At 39.4% G+C, this 19,508-nt stretch overlaps 1 protein-coding gene across 2 annotated transcripts in view; it reads right to left on the bottom strand.

The window, feature by feature from the left end:
* Positions 1-19,508, bottom strand: part of PSD3 (pleckstrin and Sec7 domain containing 3) — a 470,121-nt gene that overhangs the window by 392,326 nt on the left and 58,287 nt on the right. Inside the window, exon 1 of one of the 2 annotated variants that reach the window (XM_023515536.1) lies at positions 19,384-19,502. The exons of the other annotated variant lie outside the window; for it this stretch is intronic. Coding sequence (XP_023371304.1) covers positions 19,384-19,404 — 21 coding nt within the window. The 5' untranslated portion in view covers positions 19,405-19,502. Of the gene's footprint in view, positions 1-19,383; positions 19,503-19,508 lie in introns of those variants that run through there. 2 annotated transcript variants of the gene reach the window in all.

Here is a 19,508-nt window from a genome sequence, read left to right as displayed (position 1 = left end):
AGCTAAAATGTTCACATGGGCCTCTAACTCTCTCCCAATTAACCCAGATAAATTTATCAACTCTGCTAGCTGACAGCTAAATCCAGGAAAATGAGATGTAAGCCCAGGGTAGAAGACGCCTACTGCCATAGCCCAAGGAAAATAGGACACCACAAAGACAGGTTTTCCATAGGTCCAATTCAGTTTCACATCAGTCTCTCCCTAGTCCCACCTAGAGATTGGCAAGTTAAAGTTGCAATGCTTTTGACCAGTCACAGCTATAGATATAATACTCAACTAAAAGTGAGACAGAATTTCCAAGAGTAAAAATACGCAAACAAAAAAAAACATCATGGCCATGAACTTGGCTATAGAGTCATAGGCGTTGTGTTTACTCTCTGGGAGGACAAAGACCTTGGGTAACACACACACATACTCCTAACACCCACAGTACAGTACAAAAGTTCCCTGGGTGTCCTCTAGGCAGAGGTCAACTGGGACATATAGGCAGAGGTCAACTGGGACATACAGGCAGGACTTTCTTTGACTGCTTTAATTGATTTTAAGTGATAACCAAACCCTCCAGAATAGGTACAAAACTGGGGGGAGGGGTGTCTAGAATTTGCTAAGTTTGTGACACCACAAAAACAGCTAGTGACATTCAAAAAGATTAACTCACACCTGCAAAACAGTGTTAATTAAGACAGAGGTGTTTTAATTTTAAGCATTGTTTCAATGTCAGAACTTTTAGACAAAAGCATTTAAGACATTCTGTCTGAGCTCTAAACTAAAAATAAATTAAGGCTCTGAATTAGTACAGGCAATCTATCTTCAAAATAACTTTCACCTCTTCTTAAAATTCCCTTGACTAAATTATCATAATAATGGCCATGCTTTTAATGAACATTTACAATGTGCCAGACACAGGGGCTGAGAATTTCACAAGCATGGTTTCCTTTCAATCATTTAATCCTCAAAAACACCCTCATGTAACAAGTTTTACCCTCATTTTACCAATGAGGAAACTGAGGCTCAGATAAATGAATTTGCCCATAAACAAACTACCAGTGAAAGGGGGGATTCAAACTCAAGTCTGTCAAATTCCATCATGAAGTCATAATGTTTTTTTCAAACCAGTATATGGTAGAATATTTCTAAGAGATTTATATTCCACTTTTATGAAAAAGTTTCATGCTTAATTGTGAAGTTACTTATGTAACTAATATGGATCAATCCTCAAACTGCAGTTAACTCTAATTGTGTGCTAAGACCAAAAGAGAGTCTCGCTTAATCGCAACATGTAGTACAAACTTAAACTACCAGGGAAACCTTTGAAATCATTAGTGATACTTTAAATTAAAAAAAGATTCTCCACTCCTATGCTCAAAACTCTTTGATGGCTTTCCATCTAAGAATAAAAGAGAAAAGGCTGATGACCCTATAATTTTGTTTGGAAGTGTCCGGCACACAGAAAGGCCTCAATAAATACTTGCTGAATAAAAGGAAAAATTCTGAAAGCCACTATATCCTTTCTTCTGCTTTCAATCAAAAGATGCATATGTTTCCAAGGAAAGGAAACACTAGGGCATTAAATAAAGTTGAAGGAATAGAAAACTTTTCTTTAGGAAAATCACTGAATTCTGTCTGAGTTCAGATAAGATAATCCAAAAGGACTCAAATGTACCTCAATTAGAACAAAATGAACTTTAGGCAACCTCATTCTCATAGCTCTAAAGAAAATTCAAAGGACCTGTAAAAAATGTTCTAAAAATGATTTAGTCTGTTTCATCTATACGTGAGAAATTATAATTTTTAAAAAGCAGCAGATTTGAAGTCGGTACCTCAGCACTTGTCCAATTGTGCCCTTAATTCATTCCCTCTTTCTCTCTCAGTGTCCTCATTTGCAAAATGAGGTTAGACTACAAGATTTCTAAGGTCTGTCTTAGCTCTGACATTCTATTATTAAATCACAACCGCTAACCTAATTTACAAATCAACTCACTAATTATTTACATCACAAAGAAAATCTGAATTTAGAATACAATTTCCTACAAAGTCACAAACCCCCTGGACTAGAGGGGTTTGTGACTTGGACAATTGTTAGTGATACTTTGTGTGCCACTGGACAACTCACCACATAGTCAACACCTATGTTTTAGGATAATATAATTCAAATCTTCCAAATGCCAAGCTCTAATCTAGAATATTCAGGTAATGGCCTAGTCTCGGTTCAAATGCATAAATGTGGTTTAGTTCTTCAAACAACTGTTAGAAAATTCTTATTTTGAATTAAAATCTGCTACTCTATAAATTTCTTTTCTGTATCCTCTAGGGAAAAGAGTATATTCTTATATAACAGCCAATTTTCACTTTGGATTATATATTTTATTCCAAATACTTAACAATAGCTAGTACATCCACTAGGTCTTCTCTACCTTAAGTTGAAGACTACAGTTTCTACAACCTCCTGATATATGATGGATGCTCTGACCTCTCACCTGCCCTTTGATTATTAATGTCACTCTTAAAATATGACAACCAGAATCCAATAAAACAACTCTGAGGCTAATTGTTTCAGACAACAGCAGCATTGGTTTTGGCACTTATTTATTGATTGAGATAAAATAAACTGGACAGTACTGCCTTCATGATTAAATAAGATAATGAGCGTGAAGTCTTAGCACAAGGGTTAGGGTATAGTAATCACTCAATAATAGCTGCTGCTGTGATTCCTATTAATAAATTAAAATACTATTTTATCAGTATGAAAGCTTTATCTCCCCCAATTAAGCTATCAGCTCTAATTCTCTATAACACTGAGGGTTTGGCTAACACATTATTAGCTGTTTTTCATCTCCATCAGGGTTAGGCAAAGAAATAAAGTATTAAGGCTCGATTTAAACTAAAGATCAATCAGAAACCAAGATAAAACAACTTTGAAATTAAGGCTTCAATTAATGACAAACAGGATGTGATTTATTGAGTTAATTTACACCAAGCTGGCTAAACAGATTGATTACATCAATCAAGAAATCCCACTTTTTACAATCAAAAAGCACTACTCCTTGATCCTACAATTTAAAGAGAAAGTAAATGTAAGTATCACTGAGACATATGTACGCTAAGGAAGCAGTTTGGCACAGAGTTTAAGGGAGTGTGCTCCGGAATCTGACTGTCTAGAGTTCAAATTCTAGATCTACCATTTACCCACTGTGTGACCTGGGCAAATTACTTAACCTCTCCAGTCTCAGGGTCTCCCTTGATAAAATGTGAGTCATGGCAGTACTTACCCACCTTTCTGGGGTTTGAGGGAAACAGATGATGATAGGATGGGGTTTGAGGGAAACAGATGATGACAGTGGCTCTCACCTTTCAAAAACCTTCAGTACTGCTAACATGGTAACTACGACTCAGAAGGAATCTCAAGAAGTAAATCCTCCTAAACAATGTCGCTACAATTTATTATCTGAAAGTCTCCGCCATTTTTAATTTACCCAGACACTCATCTTTGTTAACTATAGAAGTCAATCAAGATCTTAGTATTCTTTGCACATTTACAAGTATCTACGTTTCATACATTTATTCATTTTTAGGGTAGACTCTAAGATTAAAGTAAAACATTTCATCCTAATTTTTTATTTTTTTGTAGAGACAGAGTCTCATTTTATCACCCTTGGTAGAGTACTATGGCATCACAGCTCACAGCAACCTCCAACTCCTGGGCTTAGGTGATTCTCCTGCCTCAGCCTCCCCGAGTAGCTGGGACTACAGGCACCCAGCACAATGCCCGGCTATTTTTTGTTGCAGTTTGGCCAGGGCCAGGTTTGAACCTGCCACGCTCGGTATATGGGGCCAGCGCCCTACTCACTGAGCCACAGGTACCACCCACATTTCAGCCTAATTTTAATACAGTATTTAACTAATCACATATGCCATCATGATAGCACATCGTGTATTGATGTAACAGAGAATAATGAAATAAAGGAACAAACAAAACTGTCCTTGTCATACCTATAACTGCTCGGCATACAGACCTGCTATCCAATATGACAGCACCATGGGGCCATTTAGCACCTGAAGTAAGGCAGCTGTGGTATGAATATAAAATACATGCCTGATTCCTAAGACCAGGTACCAAAAATAAATGATCTCATGATAATCTTTATACCAATTACATACTGAAATGACAGTATTTTGGATATATTAGGTTAAATTAATTCAATTAATTTCACTTATTTCTTTTTACTTTTTGAACGTAGCTACAAGAAAATGAAAACTTATATAATGAAATTCTTGTCATATTTCTATTGGACAGCACTGGGAAAAAAAGATCCTACAAAGCATGCCTCATGAAAATTAAATTCAAGATAAGATATAGGATCTAAAATTCTCAATTATAGCAGAGGCTGGACAGCATGGCTCATGCCTGTAATCCCAGCACTTGGGCTGGCTGAGGCAGGAGGATTACTCCAGCTTTGATCACTCCACTGCACACTCTAGTCTGGGCAACAGAGTGAGACCCCATCTTTAAAAAGAAATGGAAATTTAAAAACAAATGCAGAGGGTGGAAAGCAGAAGATACTGAAATGCTGTACTGTTGTTCTGAGTCAAAAGTTCCAGCTAGAGAAGACCCTGGATGGAAATAATAAAGTCAAAGAGCAGCAGGAAAACCTAAGGGAAAAAAATAAGCCCCAAAGTAGGACCCTAAGTTCTCTTTCTACTCAGAATGAAGTGCGCCAGCATCTCTGGGAGCTTGTTAGGGATGCAGGTTCCAAGCTCTGCTCCAGGCCTAAAGAATCAGAATCTTCCTTTTGGATGAACTGCACAGCAACATCTGGGAAGCAGATGCTCAATCCACGTAAGATCCAGAGACACCTGCATCTTTAAATTCTTACCTTCATGCCAATCTGCTGCCCTGTAGTTGCTAATCATAAACACAGGACCTTATACAGATAATGCACACAATGAACATTATGTTGATTGAATAAATTTCTTGAATGCAGGGATCCCATCCATGCTGAAGGGATGGTGGGGAATCTCCGCCTCGGGTAAGAGCTGAAGAAGCCATCAGTTACTGAAAGTGTGTGGACAGGGCACAGCCCAGACTCATGCATACTGCAGACCTAGGTTGAGTAAGACAAGCAGACACTCTTCGTACCCCAAAATCATTTATTGCAAGGCTCAGACAGAAGAAAATGTTTTGATTTTTGATGGAGGTGGGAAGATAAGAACTTTATATGTTGAAAAAAGTTGACTGCATTAACAAAAATTAGCATTTACAATAGTAAGGAGGATGATTTTAGCTGTCTTAAACTAACCTGAAGTTCCCTTGAAAGGGAAGTGTGCTACTACATTAAGTATGATTTTCATTCTCTTTACTATCTTTCCTGATAGTATTCAAAGATGCTGTTATTTTCTCCATTTTAAAACATCTCTTGACCCACTTCTCCCTTTAGCTACATTTCTCGCCTTCTCTTTACAGCAAAAATATTTGAAATATCTGTCTACATTTGATGTTTCCATTATTCTATTTACTCTCTCTTTTGAAGCCTCAACTGATCAATTGTTGTTCCCTACTACTCCACAACACTTCCTGTTATCAAGCTCACCAGTGATCTCTCCATTGCTAACCCCCTGGATCAATTTGCATTTAACCCTCATTTTAGTTGACCTCTTGGGAACACCTGAATCATCCTCCTTGAAGCAGTTTTTTTCACTTTTCACTTTGCTCCCTAGACATCAAACTCTCTTGATTTTCCCATTAGCTGCGCGTCCTCATTCTTCTTCATTGGTTCTTTCCCGTCTTTCAATCTTAACTGTGGAAGTAGCTCAGGTTCTTGGTCCTGAACCTCTTTTCCTTTCCACCTACTCTCACTCCTTTGTGAATGTCATATTCTGACAACTTGCAAACATTTAACTTTAGCGAGACCTCTCTTCTGAAAGCCAGACAAATCCATCCAACGGCCTACTAGATATCTCCAAAACTATACTCCCTCATCCTTCCTCCAAAATCAGCCTCTCTCTATCTCAGTTAATGCCACTCCACCCTTTAAACTGCACAAGCCAATATCCTGCCAGTCACTCTTCACTTCTCACACTCACGTCCCACGTTTGGTCAATCAGAAAACACACCATCTGGTGCAAGCCACCAACCCCGCTCATCTGGGGTTACTACAACAGCCTCCTAACTGGTCTCTTTCTGCCTTTCCCGACCTCAGTCCCTTCTCATGAGTCAGAGCAGCACTGTGTCCTCCACAAACAGAAGCCAGAAGATGTGCCATCTTTGAAACTTTCTAACTGGTTTCTATGCTCACTCTAATATAACCCAAAGCCTTTGCAATAGCCAATAAGGCTCCGTAAGAGCTGATGATGGTGCAGCTCTTCCTTGTCCACTCTACTCCAGCTACACTGGTCTTCTAGTTCATGAGCAAGAAGCATGACTCTGCCTCAGGTCTTTCATCACCTGTCTCTTCAGTGAGGCCATCCTTGTAACTGCAACTCCACCCACTCCCAGGTTCCCTCCTCTGCTTTATTTTTCCCTGTAGGACTTCACACACACACACACACACACACACACACACACACACACTGTCTCACCTTCCAAGAGCAAGGATTTTTTAGTCCATTTTCTTGCCCACTGTATCCCGGGCATCTAAAGAATGCCTGGTATATATGTGACACTCAATAAATATTTCCTGAATGAATGTATCAATGGAGGAAAGATGACTAACACAGAGCTGCATATGACCTATTCACGTATACTCTGTAGCCTTTCGAAAGCATTGTATTTCAAATAAATCACCTTGTATGCATACATGTATTCGGGTATTATGGAAAAAGCTGCTCCAATTAGATAATTAACTTCATACAAAATCTAACCCATTGTAAAGACACAGCTCTCTAAACAGAGCTAAAATTAATGTTAGCCTTTCTCAAAATCCTTGCTTCACCAAAGCTAATTTCAAACATGGGTTTCCAAAAGGTCCACCCATCCTGCAGCAGGTGAAATAGCTAGGCCAATATACAATGGACTTGGATGTCTTTCGACAAAAGAGAAATTACAGCACAAAGTACAAAGCACTTTGTGTCTCTTTTTTTTTGCAGTTTTTGGCTGGGGCTGGTTTGGAACCCGCCACCTCCAGCATACGGGGCCGGCTCCCTACTCCTTGAGCCACAGGTGCCGCCCCAGCACTTTATGTCTTAATGTATAAAATGTGGGTATAACCCACTTTCAGTGAACCTCTGGACTCAAGTCCAAGACAGAAAAAAATGTTTTGTTGGTGTGATACCTTTTAGTAATGCAATCACTCACAGATGGACATATTGGGTCCTATTTTTATAAACTACATTTTAAAAGAACTTAAAATTATCTTCCAGATAAAAGGAAAGCAAAATAATTGCATCAAATGTTTACCCGTAAAAATAAATCATCCAGGAGTTAGCTAGAAGTGGTGTGTTCTGTTGTACACAACAGAAAAAAATGTGAGACAGATGAAAGCCAAAAGTGATTTTAAAACAAAATGGGAAGAGTCTTAATTTCTCTACTTTACAATATCGCTTTTCATATACTACATCAGGTTCGCTTTCATTTCTGGTTACATACATACAGCAGAAGCTCTTCACAACTCTCTAGTTAACCAATTCCAGGATGAATAGGCCCCGTGTAAGATGTGCTGGCTGATGCCCATTATTACCTTGTGCTCACAGCCAGTAATCAAGACTGGCAAGCTCATGAAATTCTGCTCCCACCACTCAGTTGGCAGTTACCAAGAGTCAGATGTCTGCTCCCTAATGGATCTGTGCTGGTTGTATTTGCTTCTGAAATTATGTAATTTAAATATTATAGAAAATAAATACAAGCATAAGTAAGAAAGGTCTGTTTCACTATGAAAGTTAAATGGAATGCCTTAGAAAGAAGCCATTAAACGGCCATAAGAGGATTCTACTGGCAAATGTTTCACAATGTAATTGATTTTACTAAATAGCAGCAAAATGAAACTTACAAAATATTTGTAGAATATAAATATTCATGAAGCAAATACCCCTATATTTGCAACCAGGTTAAGAAAATGGCATCACCATTCTAACTTCCCTGTGAACCTTATTAATATGTAATAATATGTAATAATTTTGTAAATTAAACCAAATTTTCTCTGCCTACATCAGCAGTTCTCAACCTGTGGGTCGCAACCCACAAGAACTGTATTAAAGGGTCATGGCATTAGGAAAGTTGAGAACCACTGGCCTACATAATCATAGATATATTTATGTTAGTAAAAATTATTGATTTTAAAATCCCTAGCCTATCAATTTCTTTTAAATCTATAAACTATGTGTCTTTACTTAAGCTCCAATTTTAAAATATTATGCTATGTTTCACTAGATGTTTTACCCCAAACAAAACCCAGCTCTATGTGAAGCCATCAACTGACACATAAGCCACACCAGGAATGCAGGAAGAAATGCACCAAAAATGAAAAAAAAAAAAAAAATGGGTGGCGCCTGTGGCTCAGTGGGTAGGGCGTGGGCCCCATACACCCAGGGTGGCCAGTTCAAACCCAACCCCGGCCAAATTGCAACAACAACAACAACAACAAAAATAGCCAGGCGTTGTGGTAGACACCTGTAGTCCCAGCTACTCGGGAGGCTGAGGCAAGAGAATCGCCTAAGCCCAGAAGTTGGAGGTTGCTGTGAGCTGTGTGATGCCATGGCACTCTACTAAGGGTGATAAAGTGAGACTCTGTCTCTAAAAAAAATGGAAATGACATGGATGGAGCTGGAGAATGTTCTTCTGAGCAAAGTATCACAAGAATGGAGGAAAAAGTATCCAATGTACATACCCCTATTATGAAACTAATTTATACCTTTTATATGAAAGCTATAACCAAATAGCCTAAGAATATGGGGAGGGGGGAGGGAGAAGGGAGGGGGGAATGGGTGGAGGGAGGGGGTTTGGAGGGATCACTTCTGAGGTTTACCTTATAGGGGTACAGGTGAATCTTTCTAAGAGTAGAATGTGAACGTTTTAAAGCAATAACTGAGAAAATGACATGAAGGCTGTGTTGACCAGTTTGATGGAAGTATTTCAGATTGCATGTGAAAACCCCACACTGTACCCCAGAAGTGCATTGATGTATATAGTTACCATTCAATAAAAAAAAATATATATATATATGGAAATGAAAAAAATATGATGAAATCAAAAAATGACTGAAACAGATCACTGAGGCCGTTACATCACACCAGGCAAACTCAGCCCAGGCCTCTATCTACTCATATCAGAAATCTCTGTCAGAGAGGAAAGAGCAAGGTGAGGAAATTCCTAGTAGCACAGGGCTCTTATCTTCTATGCCCGAGGTTGACTTTTGCAAGAGAGCTCTGATAAAAGTCACACACCAGAAGCTGTAAAGCAGACCATGGATGGTGACTGCAAAGTGGGGAAAATCCCACTTCTCCAAAGCAGAGTGTATAATGAGACCCCACAGCGAAGTCCACAGGAAAAGTTAACGGGCCAGAGATCCTGCTGACTGGATACTCCACTATCCAGGGCTCAATGTCCAAGCATCTCCTCTGTCCATGTATTTTAGGGAGGCTTTCTGTACTTAGCCACTGAAGAGCTTGTAGGACTGAACTCACTCACTGGTCAACATTTACTAAATGTGCCAAAGTGCCACACAAAGTAGAGGCTTAGACCCTTGGTCTCCTCAGGGGACAGGTCCCAGCATCTCCCTCAGAGTGAGTCTCAAGTCTCTTATATATAAAGGGTGTAGTATTTGCACATAACCTACACACATCTTCTTGTATACTTTAAATCATCTCTAGATTACTTGTAATGCCTAATACAATGTAAATGCTATGTAAAAAGTTGTTCTACTGTATTATTTAAGGAATAATGACAAAAATGTCTATATATTTTCAGTACAGATGTAATTTTTTTTTAAATATGTTGGATCCAAGGTTGGTTGGATACAGAACCCATTATACAGAGCTCTAACTATACTAGAACTTTCCCCTCGGCTTCCATAAAGCACACTGATAGCAATCACAGCACAGGGTAGGACAAAGGCCAGTTTTAACATTTGACAGATGTGTGACTTTGAGAGGCCTGATGATAAATCCAACTCTCACTCAGGTGAAGGGGAACCTCACACCCAGGTCCCATTTACTGCCTCCTTACTGTTTTTCAGAAACTGTCCTAAGCCCTTCCCAACCACTGAATGTCAATGAAGTATTTCATGAGCTCAATGCGGCAGGAAGCCTCAGAGATGTTAAAATAACTTGCCCAAGGTGACACAGCTAGAAAATGACAGATCCAGGAAACAAATCAGACCATCTAATTCAAGGACATACTCTTAACTACTATGGCACTGCCCTTTGGTAACAGAAAATCCTTTAAGATAAGGACACCTATGATCTCAGCTACTAACGCAGGAAGATCACTGGAGGCTACAAGTTCAAGACTGCAGCTCCCTATCATCACACCTCTCCCCCTGCCGTGAATAACCACTGAGCTCTAGCCTGAGCAACATAGCAAGTCCTATCTCTAAAAAAAAAGGAAAAGAAGAAAAAAATTTTTTAAAAGAGGACAGGCAAATGAATCTCCCCTACCCATTCCCTTTACCAAATTTTCAGGAGACCCTAATCAGCAAAGTGTAGAGATTATATTAAATGTGGTCTATTTTTCTTTCCATGCCTTTTTTTCCCCTTGAGTTTCATGGAGATCTGTGTGCCTATTGGAGGCCTCCAGGGATTCAGCAACTCTAAGAAAATACGAACTCATCTTTAAAAGGAGGGAGGGAAGAGGAGGATTGATTACTCTCAAGAGAGTAATGGCAACCTTATAATGTGAAAATGTTTATGAGCCTAGTTTAAATTTTATGAACTATCTCTAGCTTACAGGGGCTTAAGGCGACAATCTGAGTTGCCTTCAGATCCAGTGCTGAGGTCAGCAAAGTGGCCAGATTGGCTTGATCAGTCAGCTTTTCGTACACTCAATGACGGACAGTTGCCACTCAGAGAGCACACCCTCTAAAGAGAAATAATTAAGTTGCAGAGAAGACCCTAGAAGGTCATTACTATGACCTGGTTACAATACAGTTTCCCAAACATTCTGATCCTAAGAATCACATGGAGTGATTATGAAAAGTAGCCCTTCAGAACTCCTGAACCAGAATCTTCAGGCAACCCTAGAAACTTAACATCAGGTAGTTGTTGTGATAGACAAGTATGGTTAACACTATTCAAATTATGAAATTACAGGCCCTAAAAAAGATCAAGAGGAGTCTTCTGGGCAGGGTATCCCCCTTTCAGGTAGTTCTCTGTCTAATCTAGGAGAACATTAATTTCTATACAGAAACATCTTCAGAGAATTAGTCTCTAAAAGTTCCCTTCAGCACATGAGTCTCAAATCTTCAAGGCTACATGGTCTTCCCAAGTAGTTCAGGCAAAGATTTAATCCATCCATTTTCAGCCAGAAATTAAAAGAACAATCTTTGTGATAAAAGTAATTTTACCTAAAGTTGTGTATACCTCTTTAGGAAACATCCGAGAGGCCTGATCGAAGCCTTCTCATGCTTTCCTTAAGATAAAGAACCTCACTTATTTCAAAGGACAGGAACAAGAAAGTGACAAGACAGAGACTTGAGAGAAGATATTTATTTGCAAGGCATGTATCTGATAAGAGACCAGTATCCAAAACATATAAACAACTTTTACAATTTAACAAAAGATAAACAACAACAACAACAACAACAAAAAACCCATGCGGGGTTAGGCAACCTAAGGCCTCAAGGCCATATAAGCCCTCCAGATCCCCCAAGTGGGGCCTCTCAACTAAATCCAAACTTCAAGGAACAAATCCCTAAAAGGAGGGCTTGTGTCCTGCAGAGCAGGAAAATGCAAGAGTCAGAAAACAGATTAGAGGTCTCCTGGGGCAAGGAATGGGGCAATGGTAAGACTAGCAGGTGTGGTGACAGCTTAGGGTCTGGGGTTTATTTTTGAGGTGATAAATATGCTCTAAAGTTAACTAGGGTGATGGACGCACAAGTCTGTGACCACACTAAAAATCACTGAATATATACTTTTCAAGGAGCTTTGTGGTATGTGAATTTTATCTCAATAGTTGTTGAAAAAAAGAATCTCATTTACCCTAAGCCCCGATTTCATCCTCTGGAAATAAAGATACGATACCACCTGGCTTTTGGTATTATAAAGAATATATAAATACATACACAAAACACACATGTGCACACACGCACGCACACATACACGTTATAGTACTTGGCCTATGATAAATATTGAATAGATGTCATTCTTTCTCCTCTTCCCACACTCACATTTTTGTATTGTTATGCCTTTCTATCACTGTATTCTTAGTACAAATTGTGAAACTCAAAATCGGAATGTACTTCAACAGAGGACTAACCCTGGGAATTCTCTCCTGGTTTCACATATGCAATTCTCAAGGCCGTTACTCTACACCTGACTCTGGAGATAGCCTGGAACCTACCTCTTGACTGGCCACTAAAAAGGATTTGGAGATAAAGAGTAGGACTTTTTTCTCAGTTCCACTTCCTTGTTAAGAGTATTCTCTATCTCTAAGCATAGAACACCAGCAGCTTCACTTTCCTATAGTTTAATGGCTCAGCAGGCTCCTTGTTAATTTGCATGCAATTTGAGTACTTTTCCTATCAGTTAGTTTCATCTACATTGAAAATCTAGACTCCTAAGACAGCTCAGCAGGTGTCCTGGAAAGATCTTAGCTGCTCTGATATCCAGCACTGCCCACTTGAATATTCATTGTAATGCTTTGCAGATTTACAGAGCTTGAGGCTACAGAACCATCCACAGCTAGCAATAGAAAAAGTCAACTGCAGTGTTTTCACCACCTCTTGAAGCTCTCAAAAACCTCCCAGCCATCTCTTCCCGGGAAGCCAGTAGGAGACCAGCTCAAATGTTTTCCCATTTTATCAAAAGCCTTTCCTCCATCCTGCTGAATATCATCAACTGTTATAAAATTTGTTCATCTTTTTCAAAATAGTTCCTATTATTGAATGCAAATTTTTTTCTCATTATTTTCAATGATGGTATCTTACTTTAAACCACTTCCATTAAACCATGTCCCCCACACACTCCTGCCACTTTTACAATTATCAGACATTATAGTATAAATATGTATAATACTCAAATACCCCCTGGTCAAGGGAGAAATCACAGCCCAAGACAGACAATGCCCTCTATTAAAACATTTTTGCTCTAAAGTGGTTGCTAATCAATACACTAGCCATCTGAGGCTATTTAAAGTCATTGGAGGCTCAGTGCCTATGGCTCAAGTGGCTAAGGCTCCAGCCACATACACCTGAACTGGCAGGTTCGAATCCAGCCCCAGCCTGCCAAACAACGATGGCTGCAACCAAAAAATAGCTGGGCGTTATGGCGGGCGCAGGAGAATTGCTTGAGCCCAGGAGTTGAAGGTTGCTGTGAGCTGTGATGCCACAACGCTCTACCCAGGGTGATAGCTTGAGGCTCTGTCTCAAAATAAATAAATAAATAAATAAAAAATAAAAAAAAAATAAAGTCATTGGAATTAAGCAAAATTAATGATTCATTTCTTAAATTTCAGTAGCCACATTCCAAGTGCTCAGTTGGCAACACGCACATCCTGACAGCTGATTAGACAAGGCAAATAAAGGACATTTCCATCATTGCAGAAAGTTCTGAACAATGCTGATGCAGGAAGCACCTTCATTGATTCTATGAAAGTTCACAAGCTCTGAGTTCTTAGATACAGTAGTTTCAATATTTACTGATTGTGAAGTCTGACTCTCAGAAGTATGACCCAAGTACCTCTGAAGGCAAGTTCTCCTAGGTCAGTGGACAAGGTTTTTTGGAGCCTGTTACAGAGCCTGTACTGGTTAAGTACTTAACATTATAATGTTGGCTGAATGAATAAACGAATAGCATACTGATGTCTGTATTATAGTTTCTGCCCTGATTTACTTACAGATATTAGCTCAAGGAAAGCAATGCAATTTTTCTTTTCTTCATGGGAGATTTTTATAGGGAGAAAGAAGCATCAGCACGTAGGAAAGGACCTTTGGAACCACTAGAAATGAATCCGCAAAACATACAAATCTGTGCAAAGAGAACTTTGATATTCAAACAGAAAATCTCACATCCAAGTAAACATCTTGCTTCTTCAAATACCCTCTTGTAGATTTTAGGGACAAAAAGGAAGGTCAGGAGAGATGCTCTGAAAGATCATACGGCTTGCTGCCAATTTCTTAGCATTTTCCCAATGTAACTTTACTAGAAAATAATATAATCAAAAAGGGAGTAACTCTCTCATTGCATGGTCTGTGCCACTCACTCTTACACCTAGATTTCTCCTTCCCTCAATCTATATATACTGCGCCTATCAGGGAACTCCTTAGAAAGTAAGAGTTTGGAGAAATTAAATTCAAAAAACACTTAAGTTTTCACATACACAGAAAAGCAGTTCATTGGTCCTTGACCAACAGCCTTCTGAAGGTCAAACAAAAGAAGTAATAGCTGCTTCTATTTTACATTTTCTATTTCCCTTGTCCACAGACCAAATAGCCACAGGAAGAACCAAGCACCTCCACTTCTATAATTCCCTTTTTCTTTGTAAAGGTCTGAGAACAGAAGGCCAAAGAAACAGAGCAGCTGGGGCCAGATCTTCTCATTAATGCCCTCGGCTCCTACCCCAGCCTCCTCATTGTTTCAGACTCCTTTTCGCAACAACCTCTAAGCCCCAGCTTGTGGGAAGAAATAACAAGGAAAAGCAGCCTTCCCTATGTCAACACCCACTGTGGTAGAACTGTCTCCATCACATCTCTGAGATGACCTAATCAGAAATTAAAATAGGTGAGCCTCACATTCCATTTTAAATTGTTAATCTGCTTTACTTTTGAATTCCTTCAGATTGCATGTGAAAACCCCACACTGTACCCTAGAAGTGCATTAATGTACATAGTTACCGTTCAATAAAAAAAAAAAAAAAAAAAAAAAAAAGAATTCCAATGAATGAAACTCCTTACATGTGGCCCCACAGTGATTGCTGTAGACACTAAAGGATTTCTTTCACATTACACAATTTCCATCTCTTAAACCAAACAGTAATCCCAGTCTCTCTCTTTAAGCCAACAGATATATAAAATAATGATTGTTGATGAATTAGTCATCCAGTGTTCAGATTCCAAGACCCAAAGGATCTAAATTAATGGAGCCAAAAAGCTCAGTTTCTGAAATACTCATTGCTAACTTCAAGGATATGAAAGCAGAATGGTGGTTAAGAAAATTGGACTAAGTTGAAATCTTAGCTCTGTCACTTTTTAGCTATGGGATCTTGAGTAAGTTTCTTAACCCCTTCAGACTTACAGAGATAATGACAGTACTGACCTCATGGGCTGTCGACTTAGGGAGATATTCCATGTAAGAATTCAATAAATAATAGCGGTGACTGTAAAAATGCCTCATGCCTCAAAAAGAGCATTTAAAATATGTGTTTTCCCAAAGTTAGGACTGAAATTGGAACTTGTAGGAAAATGCTGCATCTCATAAGATCCACATGAAAATAATATGTAAGTAAAGAGCCTCAGCCCAGGTCAAAATGTTAATTATTCTACTTGCTCTATATCCCTAACTCCAAGATTATTCTTTTAAAAATATGTACCAACATATACAAATTATTCTGATTCATCTCACTGATTTATGTTCAGAGAAAAGCAAGTTGCAAACCAGATGGCTGTTTGCTGTAAAGCAAGCCAGGAGGAGTAAGTGGTCTGCCCTGGCCACAGCCTGGTTGTCACACCGGAGAAAAGGAAGGGAGCTGGTGGATTGATCACACCGCAGAGTCACCAAGAGAGAAAATGCTTGGCCACCTCTGCACCCTGGAGTGTCAACAAAGTCCTTGCCCATTCAGCACCAACTGGGTGTCAGACTGTTGACCTTCTGGGCACAGTGAAAAATCATTCTTTAGGACACAAAGTCCTGCAGGGACATGTGCTATTATTACATAAATAAGAAAACACAAGCAAAGGCCTATTATGAATGTTTGCACGTTATTTTCCAATAAGGCATAAAATGTGATAATTTTGATTGAAGAATAACTTTTTAACTACATGCTGCAAATTATCCTTTTTCTCCATTGTAAATTGCTGTAGCACTACAACTAATAAACACTACTTAATTTGGAGCTTGTGAAAAATGTCTTTGGAAGATGGTCATGGAGCTTGGAAATGCTCTTTCAAAAAATAACGCCACCATTCAAATTCTTTCCAGCAAACCTCTAAGTCTGCACACAACATCACAAATAACACAGCTGTCAAGACACAGACACACTGAACAAACGCTGAAAAGCAGTGATTTTCACCAGTGTGCCATGAGAGGCTCTTAGGTGTGCTATGAAGACTTTTAAAGATCATTAATTAAATTATTTTCCAAAGAAGCTCAAAGCACAATATATTCTTTGTTTTTACTCTTTTTTAAATCAACATAATTTAATTGTGCAGTAGAAGTTTAACTATAGGTTCAAGTGTGCTGTGAGATAAAAAAAAAAAAAAGGTTGAAAAACACTGCTCTAGAGGATTTCATATGGATTTGGTACATCCTTAAAATAAAGCCAGGCTGTTTTAACAATAAAAGAACTAGGAAAAACTGAGGCAGTATTCAAGGTGAAACACCTCCACTCTTAGCAGAGGGAAGCCAAGGACCTCTTCACTTGACCCAGACTGTCTTAAGAAGAATTCCTACATGTTGAGAACCATCACAAGAGCAATGATCCAAGGTTACAGCCTTCTGTAAACCTGGTTCACAAAGTAAGGCACCCAGACTTTGGTCACCAGATTATTTTTCACTCTGCCTAAACTTTAATCATATCTGAATTCATTTCTAAAAACTAGAAAAGATCATTATCCATAAGTTACCTCCTAATCCAACCCAAACCCAAATGCTCTTTTTGTAATTGCCAGATGACAACAGTACCCCACACAAACCTCAAACAAACCAGTCTTGAAGCCAAAGCACATACACATTTTAATGTTCACACGGCTTTTTGCCTCAGCAGCTCTTAACAGAGGCTGAGCTTAACCCATTACCACACCAGTGTCTTGGTTTATGAATAACGCATAACAAATCATTATAGAATTTCTATAAAGGAAAAAAAACTCTTCTGTAACTAGTTGTACCTTAGACACATTTTTTTTCAAGGTAGTGCCAGGCTAAATCCCCCTCAAATATTTTCCATCTGGATTGGCAAACAAATATATACATATCAAGGTTTTAGAAAGAGCCCATAGCCATTCATGGAAAGTATCTCTGAATTCTCTTTTCCAAGGAGCTGCTTTTCTTATTTTATTATTTCCAAATTCCCAAGATTTACTAGCCTACAAATTTCCAAGGCTGCTGTTTATTTTTTTTCTGCTAGCATTAACTTTAATTAAAAGCAAAACTGAACCACTGAAGTACAAAATACATAATAAGGTATTTATTATTCCTTGGTCACGAATGAAATGAACGGTGTCCACAAAACTTTTTTAAAAGTAAACACACATTCAGATTTGCAAATCAGGCTTTTTATGCTTGCATTTTTAAAAATAACATCCAACTATGGAATATCACCTTAATAAGGCTATTTTATTTTAGCTTTGCAGCTTTAATCCCTCTCCTTCATTCAATGGCCAGGGTAAGAGTGGTGTGATCCACTCACAGAACACAGATACTCAGAATGTGAGATTTAGAGCACATCCATGAATAACTAATACATACACATGTCTAGGCATGAAAACATACATGTTAGACCTAGAAGGCTCTGAGAGAGCATCTGCCTACCCAAAGCCCTCCCCCACAGAGGAGAAAGTCTTGCTACAGAAGTTAAATGATTTACTCTAGACAGTGGCAAAACTCACGCAAATCTACATGCCTACTTGCCAGACGTCCCACCTACTAGTCCAAGTGTTTTCCTTGGTACCACTCTGCTCTTTTTGATACAAAAGGCTTATATAACTGAAATACCTGACAAACAAAATCATTTGTAGATGGATATAAGACAGCTATAGAAGGATGTGTTTTTAAACTAGTTGAGAAGGTGCTGACTTATTTTTGCATCTGTTCTGTTGCAAATGTTGCATTTTAACTGCAGAAGGGGAAGGTCATAAGTAACTTCTTAAAAGAAAATCTCCTGATGTGTAAATACTCTCAGACAAAAAAAAAAAAAAGGATGGTTAAGTATTTCTTGGAAGGAGATAGAAAATGCATTCCCTTCCTTCAGCAGGAACATCCTTTCTCCCACATCTCACAAAAACCCAACCACCCCCTCCTTTCAAGGTTCAGCTAAACTGCCAGTTCCTCTCTCCAGAAGTTCCAAGCTGTAGGGCCAGAGCCTTCCTCTGGGATCCTCCATCATAACCAAGGCATAAGTCACTTTCCCCTACTACACAGAAAGCAATCTCCTTGAGAGCAGAAATCCATCTTACCTCGCTATTGGGTTTGCAAAATCCCTTGCACATATTCAATTATAAGTAATGCACTGAAGCATTTGCTGCCAGAATCCCACTTATAGTAATTTTCCAGATCTCCTGCTTCCATACACCAACACCTGGAGCCACTTAAGAGTTATTGTGGAGCGGAAATCCTGGATCCTACTGTCAGGACACCAGTCTCTGGAGACTCAATCATAGCGCCCATCACACCTTCTGCCTAGTGGGCGTTTAATATCCTTTATTGTGAAGAGGAATGACAAAACTAATCATTTACTTACTATTTAAAAGGTCACTGAAAACACTTTAAACCCACGGTGTGTAATCTGTGGTAATCTGTTTTCTACAAATCTCAAAACATCATTTGCCAGAACGTTTTAGCAGAAAACAATGGATAAAGTTAAATGCATGTAAAAATGAATGACTTAAACGTCTGTAAAAGCCACTGGGAATATTACACCGAATAATCTTCCCTTGTCTGTTTACTCGCTCAATCTAAGTTTGTTGGGTCTTTTTTTTTTTTTTTTCCTGACAGAAACGTGATAGTCCCTCAATACAAGGGACTTGGCTGAGTAAAATCGGCACATTTAGGTCCTGTAACGCTTTCCTTCTTGTGATCTTTAAGCAGGAACCAGAACTCAAGCTTTTCTCTCAGGTCTTAGGTTTTCACCACAGAGGGATGAACTAGCCCTAAGCCTTAACACCGCAAGTCGATCCTCCTGGGCTCTCAGCAAACACAAAGAAAGAAAGCGCAAAAAGGAACACAGTTACCAGAACCTTTCGTTACGGCACACACACAAGTGGCCCCGAGGGTCCTGAGGGACCGAGGAGGGACAAAGCGAACCCCGAGTCGGACGGCGGACCCTCGCGCGCCCCACGCCCTGCCGGGGTTGTCCCGGAGCCTCACCGCGGCATTGGTCCCTTCCATCTTCCATCGCCCGCCCCGGTCGCCGCGCCGAAACCCCCGCCGGGCGCTCGGAGGGCCGGAGCCTCAGGGCGCCAGTGCGGGCGGCCGGCGCCGCGTGCTCTTTG

The sequence above is a fragment of the Otolemur garnettii genome, unplaced genomic scaffold (genome assembly GCF_000181295.1).
Source record: "Otolemur garnettii isolate 467f Iridium unplaced genomic scaffold, OtoGar3 scaffold00074, whole genome shotgun sequence".
NCBI lineage: Eukaryota > Metazoa > Chordata > Mammalia > Primates > Galagidae > Otolemur > Otolemur garnettii.
Note: the sequence above shows the minus strand (reverse complement) of the source record. Positions and strands in the feature narration are given on the sequence as shown.